Genomic DNA, 10,818 nt, shown 5'->3' with positions numbered 1-10,818 from the left:
GGAATCGGCATCAATTCTGAGCTCACCCTCGTGGTGACCCCTGCTTGGCAAGTCTCTTGGCTCTGAATTTCCAAATAACTTGTTGCTGAGGCACGCCTCTGGCTTTGTCTCACACTGGGACAGCAAAGGTTTGCTACGGCTGTGAAAAGCAGCATTGCAGGGGTTCTGAATGGGCACGAAACTGGTGAGGCAATGAAATACCAACTATTACTGAAATCTTTGTCTCATGCCTTTAGCCCAGGGGCCCCGGGGACATCAGCTATGTGAACTACTTAAGAAAGAATAACTTGCTGGATTTGTTATTAGATTTTTATTTATTTTTGTACTGGTAAAAGTTTCTGCAGCTTCTGAAATCCAAGGTAATTCCTGGCACAGGTTATATACACTTGGTGCAGCTCACACATAATATGTCACAGCATCCTCCAAGGACAGTAATGATTCACATTGTCCCCTGGGAGTAGGGTACCACAGAGTAAATACAATTTGTACACCTGCCTTTCATGAAAGACTTTGATAAATGTAAACTCAACAACACAGCCGTAACCTTCTTTCCTACAAGGATATAAAACTGAGCTTTTGCCTTTATAAAAGGCACACGTATCCTGCATCTCACAAGCAGTACTCTGACTCTGTAAGCAAGACATCCTGAGGAATTTCCTCTACATAGTTTGAGTTATGGCTTAACCATTTCCAGAGCATGCTCAGTACAGTCTACAAATATTGTAGAGCCCATTATGGCTCCTGTAGGGAAGCTAGGTTTTCAGAGGTGTCCAGTTAGACCTGCTGCTCTGCTTGAGCCACCTTGGGTCCCCACAGCCAGGCAGTGCAGTAGCCAGGAATATGGGAGTCTCAAGTGAGGTAGGTCAGAGGAAGAGGCTCCTCCTGACCAGACACTTTGAAAAAGCTAGCCTGAGCATCTTAGAAGTTACTGTGTTCTCAACAGATCTACACGTACAACCTCACTAAGGTTAAGAATAGCCAGTGTTCCTCTCTGAACAACTCCGTCATCCTCACAGGAGGATTACAGCTCACATTCTTTTAGAATAACTCTGTCCACGTGGTGGGATCATTTCTGTCCTCCTGGAAGAAGGGAAGCAGACATCCGAGCATAGTAATGCTCTGCTAAAGGAAATCGTTCTTCCTACTCATGAGAGGAGTGAGGGGACTTGTACAGCAAGTCATGATCTCCTCTGGCATATGAGCAAGTGTCCAGGAAGCACATAAAAGTAGTCTTGGTCTACCAAGGCCTCCCGAGGCTGCAGGAAGGTTTCAGTGCTGCTTGGTTTGCAGGCAGCTAGTGGGTTGAGGCAGGTGCAGAAGCAGCACCAGAGTCCTTAGGCACCTTTTGTGACCTCTGGAAACAGCAGATCAGCTTCAGCCAGGTTTTGGTGTTTGCTGAATGGAGATTCAGGAATTGCAGAGCTCCTCCTCATGTAGCAGGCATCCGCTTGGCAAATATCCTGCTGTAGGCTTTTGGCAGATGTTGCAAAAGCTGAAAGGGCAGAGGAGGAAAGAAGTGTTACACAGGGAGACTCAAGCTGGAGTTTTGTCTAAAAGTAAGGGCAGCAAGTGTGATTGCAGGATAATGTACTTACCTCAGCTGTTATTTCTGTAGCTGACAGGCATCTCCAGGTTGTTGGCTTCTCCAGCTTGGAGTTGGGCTGGTATCTCTGGAACTCCTTCCCCAGGAGCCATTTCAGCTGCTAGATGCTGCTGTTATTCTGATCAGGACACATTTTCTCTGCAATGGGTTTCCTGAGCTGTAACAAAAAATTGGAAGAGGACAGTTAGCAGTGAGCCTTTCCTTCCCATCTCTATATAACCACTGCCGTAGGAGTTTGGACCTTCTCAGCTCTTTGCCCTTGTGGTCACAGACAGCAGATACTTACTCTATTCTTCTCTTTGGGCGCCGGGATTTCCAGGCACAGGGTGCCATTATCCCAAGTGCTGATTTCAGCTAGGAGCTTGCTCCTTATGGAGTGGAGAAGGGAGAGGGAGTTGCTCTATTTATACGCAGCAGCTGCATATAAATGTATGGGTCCTAAGCGACTTTGAGTTTCCCACAGTCGATAGCCAATCCATGTGTGCCCCAGGACAATAGCGAAAGCGTCTATTACAGCATGGCAAATTGACTGTGAATTGCCTGGGGATAATACCCTGTTCCCAAAGGAGCAGGTGGACTGGGGACTGTGTGACACAATGGGGCTCAGCACTGCAGCGCTGGGGTAGGGACGTGGGAAAGCGTTCGCCCACATTATAATCAAACTTCTGCCTGGTGTTGGGAACGTCAACATTTCAATGTGCTGCTTTTTCCCAGGCTGTGGTGAAATTAAGCATAGGAGACTGATCCTAGGAAAAGATAATGCTCTCTGCCCATGACTGAAAGAGAGGTTGAAAAGGAAAAAATGTAGAATTAGAGGGACTAAACTCTTTCAGTGACATTAAACCATGCTTCAATGAATACAGTACCAGATAATTTTTGGGCAGCCAGAGGCTAAAATCGAGGGAAGAACCCTTAAAACAATTTGTGCTAAGCAGTTAGCTTGAGATATTTCCCTCTCCATTGTTTAAATACTGAAAGTTCCTCTGTAAGTTATAATCAGAGCTCTTCCTTACTTTCGTTTGGGTAATCTGTGCTTTCCTACAGCATCCTTGGCATGTAATGATTATGATGCTTTTCCCAAACACATCCGATTTAATTTCATGCCACTTTGTAAATGCCTTGCTGCTCCCTTGTTCCAGAATCTCCATGTAAAGCACCTAAATGTATTTTCCCTTTGCAGACAACTGAGCTACAGGGGAAGTCAGTTCTTGCCTTTGCTTATATTATCCACTTGCCAGAATGTAAATACAGGTCCTACGATATTCTGTGACTGTTCAATCTTAGGTTTTCTCAGTATATGTGCCATGAACATAGGTAATGAACTGGAAAGGACCAGATAGGATCCAAGATTAAAGCCACCTCTCTGAGATATCCCAAGCACAATCCAATCCAAAGGTAGTCACATGTAAGATCTGTCATTCAGGCACGTGAGGCCTTGTATTGACAGATTCCCAACTGTGCTATATGGTATGTCTGCTTCAGCTCTAGGTGGAGCTTTACAGGTTTAAGGGGAATCATGCATGGGCATAATTTTATTTTTCTGAAAATCTGTGTCTTTGAGTGCGCAGACAGCAATGTGTTCCAGCACGCACAGGGTTATGGCATAAAAGGATGTGATCCTGCAAAGGATGATCCTGTAACTAGTTGTTAACCTGAAGCTTACAAAGCCCCTGTAAACTTCCAGGATTCTCATGGTGGTGCTTCTCATAGATCAGCCATTCTCCCCTCCTCCCTTCCCAGCCCAAAGATGTTTTACATTTAGATGAAGCATGTAGGGATCCATCGAAACAATTATAATTGTAGTAATTTTAATTGTTAAGGGTTGTTCAAAAACCTATAATTGAACAGGGAGTATGAGTCCTACTCAGAATCAGTTTCCTGAGTTACTTTGTCAGCTCGTTATCAGCAGTGTTACTTACAGGCCTGGCTGCATGTACTTGTGCTGTTATTGGAGCATGAAGCCAAGAACAGGGTTTTGTGAATCTCTCCCTGGGGTCACGTGGGATGGAATGGACAGCAGGTCGTGCCACGCACCGTATGGGAAGGAGTGTGTTAGCAGCAGCAGTGGGCACAGTGAGATGGGAGGGAAGCTTTGACCCAATTTTCAGCCCTGGAAATATGAAATGAGTGGTTTTAAATAATGCCATCCTATCCCCAGCACAATGTCCTTGGACTCCAAAGGACTAAACCAACTCCCACTGATTAAAGCATTATCCCTTCCTTTAAAGTGCTGGGCAGATGGTGCAGCAGGCGCCAGCTTTCTTCTCAGGACCCAGAGAGGCACACTTCTTTTGTTGACAGTTTAACACTGTGAATGGGGCAATGTGGGAAATCCTCAAAACTGTGGCCTTGCACCATCTGATGTGAATGGTGAACCAGGCAGCCAGCACAAATCCCACAGCCCTCTGCGCTCACCAGCTCCCAGCTTCTCTCCCCCTCTCTGTCAGTTAGCAAATCCTGAGGTCCCCCTGTGCTTGCTTCACCTCCCCTCTGTTAGAATGTGGGTGGATAAAAGAGAAAGAAATATTTCCCCCTCTTTCCCTGTTTGGTTTGAGTATTAAGGCCTGAACACTTAACAGCAATTATATTTTCCAGTTGCATCAGGATAATAAATTGTCTAGACTTAGGCTGTCCCTAGAGTATATTCCTTATGGAACTGAGTGCAGAGTGCACTTTCTGCAAGGATTTCAGTAAGGAAAAGGTCCTGTACTGTAGGCATTTCAATTGCTCTTTGTTAAAAGTCTGTAACTAGTTTGCTCAATTTGGGCTTTTTTTAGAAATTTAGCTATTAGCACAATTGTCTGTCCTGCTGAACCACATTTGTGATCCAAATCCTTGTCATTGTGCATCATCTCCATGGGAGGAATTTGTGACTCTCTGGCTGTCACTGCAGAGCTGGAATGAAATAAAAGACTGATTGTTGAGGCTCAGAAGCAAGGGTTGTCCTGGTTAAAAGAAACAAATTCCCAAAATTGCCAAACATGTGGTGTTGACTAAATGGTGGGACACAATAATTCCCTTCTTTGGAGGATGGTGGGAAATCTGGCCTCACTCCTGAGAGATGACATCTCTGCTGTGGACAAAGAGGCTTGCTTTCTCAGTGGCCTTGTTTCTTTGTAAATCACATCACTCATGAGCTGCCTCATGAAGATGCAGTCTTCAAAATCGCACATGAAAACCGGGATGTGTCTTCACTCTCACTTGCTGTCGATGTTGAAGAGAGGGGAAACAGGAATCTGCAAACAGTTGTCAGTGGCTGTACTTGCAGACTTGCTGTCAGGGAGGAGTCCTGCCTTTTCCTGAGGATTGTCTCCAACTGCAGATGCTCACCATCTGACCCCATGCTATGGTGTGCAAGCTGTGCACCATAGCTTGCTTTAAGTTGAGAGAAAACCACAAAGGATCCAGGAAAGGTAACAAACCAACCAACCCATGCCAAGACTATCATTACTAGGCTTGTGTTCATTACAGTCCATAAATTGGAACAGCTAGAGGACTGCTGGCATAGGGAGTGGGTACTGGACCATGGAGCTTTCTGCTTCTGGTTTGTAGGTGATGTCTCAGCCCAGGGGTAAGCTTACTACACACACTTTTCACAGAAGATGCTACTATTTGTAATACCAATTGACAGCTTCCTTAACCCATCTGTTACTTAGCTTTCCATCGAGGGAACCCAGCATGTTGCAATGTAGCAACAGGTCTGGGGAAAGATGAACTGACAGAAGAGAGTACAGAAACCCACAGTTTCATTGTCTATGTTATGCAGATGAAAAAGCGGTGCTCCTGTACGTCTATAGCTATACTTACAGCATACAACATGATGGCTTAAAGCATTTTATATCACTTTTAGAGCATTCTTATATGAGACCAGTTCCTACATTCACATCATCCTCTCACAAATGCTGTTTGATGGTGTTTTTAAATAAGTAATTACAATTTTTATTTTTATGTGTGCCTTCCTTAAATGGTTTAAAATCTTTCTGACAACCCCTCTCGAGACACCTATTTAGTGTCAAAGAGCATAACATTCCCAAGTTTTAAAAGGGCTCTGGCATAATACTGATCGATCAATGTGCTTCTTGGGAAAATAGCTCTCCAGATGGTCTATCGGGACAGGAATTGCTGGTCATCACAATGCAGAGCCAAAGAGCGTCACTAATGTAGGCTGTTGTGAGGCACGCTTCCTTTGTTGTCCCTTTGAATGTCATAAATAGGGAAGAAAGTGTGGGAAACTCTGAGAAACTCAGGCCCACACTCTGAGGTTAATAGGGGCTTTGTCAGGAGAGTATTCCTGGGCTGTGGGATCAGCATAATAAACAACATCTTTCCTAAGGGTGGGAATGTGTTGGAGCAGGGGAGAGTCACCCCAGGGGACAGAGGAGCAATAAGAAGCTTTGCTTTCAATTATTATAAGTGATAATAATTAATAAATTGTAAACATAACCTTTGCTGTGCTGGGACTGGGGAAACCAGAGGTCTGGCTTTTAGCATTCAGGTAATTGCTACATTAAAGCCCAGAGGGCAAGTCTTTGGCTGGCAAAACCCAGAAGCAGTGCAATTGCATCAGCTACACATCCCTGGAGCAAGGGGAGGCTTTCTGGTGGGGTTTGGTTTCTTCTCCTCTCCCTTACACCACTCTGCAAATGATAGGTCTGAACCTCAGGTACACTGACAACTATGCACTGTCTGCTACACCCTGCTACAGTCAGAGCAATATAGTATAGCCTCAGTGTAAATGAGAATCGGAGTTTGTGGTTTGAGTGACAGGAGCCATGTCTCCAGATTTATGTCAACATGGGTGGCAGGAGTTCTGGGCTTAGAAACCTGACTGATCTCACATGAGTTTTGCACAGTTATCATTTCTACGGCATGTGCCTGTGTTAGGCTAGAACTAGAGGGACTGGGTTCACCTGCAGCAGTCATCTCCAGTTTGTGCAGCTCTTCTTTGGTTTGCTTTCTCTTTTCCATTGATGCTGTCAGTTGTAAACAAACTGCAGGGATGCTGCCAACTGTTACAACGGGGTTTACTTGGGTGGCAACATGTTAGCCGCAGAGGATGCCCATCCATGCTTCTCTATGCCGTGTGTGACTCCACTCCTAGTTCCTGTGGTGCACGATCAGGTTGGGGTGTGCTCTGGGGAACGTTGCATTCTGCCTGAGTCTGAACTCCCCCAAACCGAACTTTCTCTCTGCAGGTGCTTTGATTAGGCCTGATTTAAAAACACACAGCTTGAGTTCTGCTGGGATTCAGAAGCTTGTACTAACTGGCACAGACAAGTTGAGCACAGCAAGGTGAAGTGACTTTTGCAAGATCACTAAGCAACCACAAAACCTAAAAATATCTTCTCTGAATTATTTAGTAGTTCATTAGGAGGAACAACTTCATCTGCAGCATTAGTATCAGCCCTGATGAATTGCAGAACTATACCAAAACCCCACCTTGTATTGCACTGGTAAACGGATGAAAAGCGGTCAGCCAGCCTGTGCATTCAAGGTAAAATAATAATTAAAATGATCCATGCAACTGTGACGAGGTAGAGCAATATGTTCCTGGCCCAGCTAGATGGCTTTTTGGTTGTTTCCATATGTGTAACGGAGGGTTTAATCACAAATCAAGTGAGGACTGGCCAGGTACCCCTGGCAGTGTCTCAATGACGTTTGATCTTGCCAGTTTAGCAGATCTGAGTTTGCTTAGTGCTTAGTTAGGCAGCCATTTGATAAGATCAAATATGCCAGGTTCCTTTTGTTTAAGGAAAAAAAGCATATGGTAGAAACAAAGGTTTTCCAGGGCACCTTTCCCAGGGAATCTGAGAGTTTAAACAGTTGACCAGTGGTGTTTCACACTCTTACTGTATCTCTAGAAGAATGAGAGGTTGGTCAGATATCAAAATCAATGTGTTACTGTGATTAGATAATAGTTTTGTGAACTGATTATTTGTGCTGATTTATTTTACTTTGAAGAGAAGGAAAAATAAAAGGTAAATAGTACTTGCTTAGCAAGGAATGGGAACTCTTCTAAGGAAAAGTGAGTGAACGTTTTTGGGGAAAGTGCTGTCTTTTGGAAAGGCTGTTGGTATTTAAGGTGGCTTTAAGATCCCCTTCTCACACTTCTCTTCCTCAGCTGGTGCTGTAAATCCCCACATAAGAGGATATGCTAAATCTGTTTTCTGAGTTGAGATGGGGTGAAAAAATCAAGGGAGGATCATTTAAACGATGCTTGCCAGAGAGAATGTCTCTGCAACAACCTTCACAGTGTGGTGGAGTGTGGTGGCTTCTTAACTCTGAGGCACAGCCCCTATTCAGGGCATGTTTTGGACCCTTAGGTGGATGACAGAGAAGAAGAAATTGTTCAACAAAAAGAAGAGCATGGGGAAGTAATTTAGGAGAGAAAATGCTTTTTCGATCTGTCTGTTATCAAATTGTGTAGACTTTTAGCCATATATGGTCATATTTCATATCAGTAAAGAAATTCTGTTCCTGCCTAACAGAATTCATGTTTCAGTAACAGAAGGTGCTAAATTAAAAAGCAACAAAAACTAGTTCACAAAAACTAGTTTCACAGAAACGAGTGAGATTCCCCAGAGTTATGTGCCAAACTCTTTGGAAGTTATTAGGAGTTTTTCATGTTGCTGCCCTCTAAATGGACAGAAAGCATACGGCTGACCTCAGGTTGGCAGAAAAATGAATGGGGAGTGAGGAGAAATAAAGTGGCTGTGAAATTAGTGATTTGTTGAGGTCTGAATAGATGGCTATGAAGTATCTGGGTCTACACCTCTCAGTATCCCACTTCAGTTTCACCTCCATTTTAATTGTTAATAACTTTTCCAGAGGTTGCTTCTTGGCAGGGTCTGAAATCCTGTTCTGCCAAATAAATGTCACAAATATAATCTATGTAGTGGAGTGAAGGGCTCAAAAATATGACATGACCTGATAGCTCCCCCACTGCAAGAGGAGTTTACCCGCAACACTCATTCCAGCCATTTTAATAACTTCAAACCAAAGGATTAATGACTAAAACCTTTTTATTGTATTGTATAGTAAAGACACCAAAGTTGAACATCACACAGGATGAATACATCACAACTTTATAAAAGCTTTTTAAGCTCTTCAGCATGTTCAGTGAATGATTATAAAACACTGCCTCCCTTCCTCCCCCTTTTCCTCAAGGTATATCACAGGTATTTCCTTTACAAAAGGCATCAAGTATTCTTCAGCTGAGAGCAGCACATGCTGACATGAGGAGAATTTTCCCTAGAGCTATCTGTTACCATTATAACTCTCTGAAAGAAGATAGACTAAAAATAGCAGAGGAACTGCAGAGGAATCAGCATTTCTTAATAACAGCTTTCACTCAAAAGATAAAGGCTCAATACTTTCTTTATGATACAAAATACATTCTTCAAAGTGCTCCTTCTTTAGGAAGGTCAGTACATCATCTGGAGACAATGGAGCACTTGAACCAGTGACCCAGGGAATTAGTAGAAAGATTTGCACTGACAGCCTTGTCAAGCAAAAGTGTGATGGAAACTGAAGAGCTTTGGCTCTCTAAATCACCTCAGAACGTGGTTCTGTCTTTGGCTAAGAGCCACCAATAAAAGCAGCAACTTTGCTGCAAGATACACACACAGTCCTTCACTATGAAGGGAAACTACCTGGCGACCCTCATTTCTTGTGACAGAAAAACAATAACTGCCCCCCTCCCACCTTTGGAAAGCAATGTTTCCTACTTTAAAGAGGAACTATTCAGTCACAGGTCCCTCTAGTTTTTGTAGCAAAACATAGGAATAAAGCAAAGTTCAGCAGGTCTGCCAGGGTCTCCAGATGGTAGGAGCAGCAGCCACAGTCTTCTGGGCAGGCTGCTTTCTGGCAAACAGGCAGGGTGACAGAGGTGAACTGTGTGGAGCAGGAGAGTACATGACATCTGCACTCATCTGAGCTTTGCAGAAGTGCTTGATCAGCTGCACCTGAGTTTCCTTCTTGGGTTCATAGTAGGACAGAAAATGCATAGCTTCCTTGAGGCACCGCAGGTATCCACTGTTGAAGTCCTGCTCTAGATTCTTGTGCATGAATGCTAGAAAAGAAAGAAAGAAGCAAATGCAAAGGGTTAATATTACTACCAAAACATGGGACAGTGGTGATTTTTTACCACAGCCCCTGCTTGCTTCAGGGGCCAGGGCTACACAGGAAGGGTGTGCAAGATGTGCTCTGCACTCACCATGGTCCTGCAGCTGGCTCTGCTGCTTCAGGTAGCTGACAGCCACTTCCAGGATGTCGGCTTTCTCCAGCTTGGAGTTGGGCTGGTGTCTCTGGAACTCCTTCTCCAGCAGCAGTTTCAGCTGCTCGATGCTGCTGTTAATCCGGTCACGACGCATTTTCTCCACCACCGGCTTCCTCAGCTGTGACAGAGATGGAGCAGAGCGTTAGGGATTTTCTGAGATCTGACCTATTTCCCCTCACATGTGTTCAAAGACACTTTTGGTAGGAGAGCTTTGTGGTGCTGCCTGCCTGTTCCCCACTCAGTTTCATTTACAAAAACCTGTGTAGTCTCCTCTGTCTCTCTTCAGCCTGTTTGCCTTCCGCCAGACCACTTTTTCCCTCTATCTCACATTTTCCCATGTAGTATTTACTTGATAGAGGCAGCTCATTGCATAGAGCACAGGGCAGCCTTTCCAATCCTGTCAAGGGATCTACTTACTTTATTCTTTTCTTTTGGCAGCAGCTTCTCCTCCATGTGGACCATGAGAGTGTTACTGGGAGCCATTCTTAGTGCTCTGAGTCCTGGGCACAGACTCCCTGGTCAGGCTGCTGTGCTGAGTGTTCAGGCTATGCTCTGGCAGCTATCAACTGCCTCTATTTATACATCAGGGAGCTTCAGCAGATACGTGAGTCTCGGGATCACTGGTGTTTCCCACAGCCATGCAGCCAATCCAGGCACACAGTTGAACAATAGAGGAAGCATCTATTAGTGTATGGTACATTGATTGCAAATGCCCTGGAGAGAATAACCTTCTGCCCACGCTGACTGGTGGAGTGTGCAGCGTGGCTCTTCAGGGCTGCCCCCGGATCTGGGAAAACACTGACCCTCCAGCTGGTTGTCTGGGATCAATGGCATTCCTGAGTCCCTGCATGTGCCAGTCACATTCGCAGTGTGGAAGAGGCACGCTTTTGGGGAAAGGCGGGAAAAGAAGAAGGGAGCACTGTTAGGGTTAATATCA

General features: G+C 44.6%; 1 protein-coding gene and 1 long non-coding RNA gene across 2 annotated transcripts; both read right to left on the bottom strand.

Moving 5' to 3' along the window:
• Window positions 1–481: 481 nt before the first annotated feature.
• On the bottom strand, window positions 482–2,118 carry LOC133211356 (uncharacterized). Its single transcript, XR_009725185.1, has 2 exons — window positions 1,890–2,118; window positions 482–1,760 (listed from the first exon to the last, which is right to left on the bottom strand). It is a non-coding gene; the product is annotated as an uncharacterized LOC133211356 (long non-coding RNA).
• Window positions 2,119–5,837: 3,719 nt separating this feature from the next.
• On the bottom strand, window positions 5,838–10,434 carry LOC133211355 (transcription factor HES-5-like). The gene is made up of 3 exons (XM_061351666.1): window positions 10,299–10,434; window positions 9,819–9,999; window positions 5,838–9,674 (listed from the first exon to the last, which is right to left on the bottom strand). The coding sequence occupies exons 1-3, from the start codon at window positions 10,362–10,364 to the stop codon at window positions 9,400–9,402; spliced, it is 522 nt and encodes a 173-aa protein (XP_061207650.1). The 5' UTR covers window positions 10,365–10,434; the 3' UTR covers window positions 5,838–9,399.
• Between the last annotated feature and the right edge of the window lie 384 nt (window positions 10,435–10,818).

This window comes from Neopsephotus bourkii, unplaced genomic scaffold (genome assembly GCF_033783945.1).
Source record: "Neopsephotus bourkii isolate Nb327-2 ecotype Australia unplaced genomic scaffold, CSIRO-AGI_Nbou_v1 NB_593, whole genome shotgun sequence".
NCBI lineage: Eukaryota > Metazoa > Chordata > Aves > Psittaciformes > Psittacidae > Neopsephotus > Neopsephotus bourkii.
The sequence above is the reverse complement of the archived record's forward strand: the minus strand, read 5'-3'. Positions and strand labels throughout refer to the sequence as shown.

Bases quoted from the DNA above. Each gene is read 5' to 3' on its own strand.
- LOC133211355 (XM_061351666.1), bottom strand. From the start codon at position 10,364: ATGGCTCCCAGTAACACTCTCATGGTCCACATGGAGGAGAAGCTGCTG. The intron at 10,000-10,298 runs GTAAGTAGATCC...TCTCTGTCACAG, and splicing joins TGCCAAAAGAAAAGAATAAA to CTGAGGAAGCCGGTGGTGGA. The intron at 9,675-9,818 runs GTGAGTGCAGAG...TTTCTTTTCTAG, and splicing joins GAGCCAGCTGCAGGACCATG to CATTCATGCACAAGAATCTA.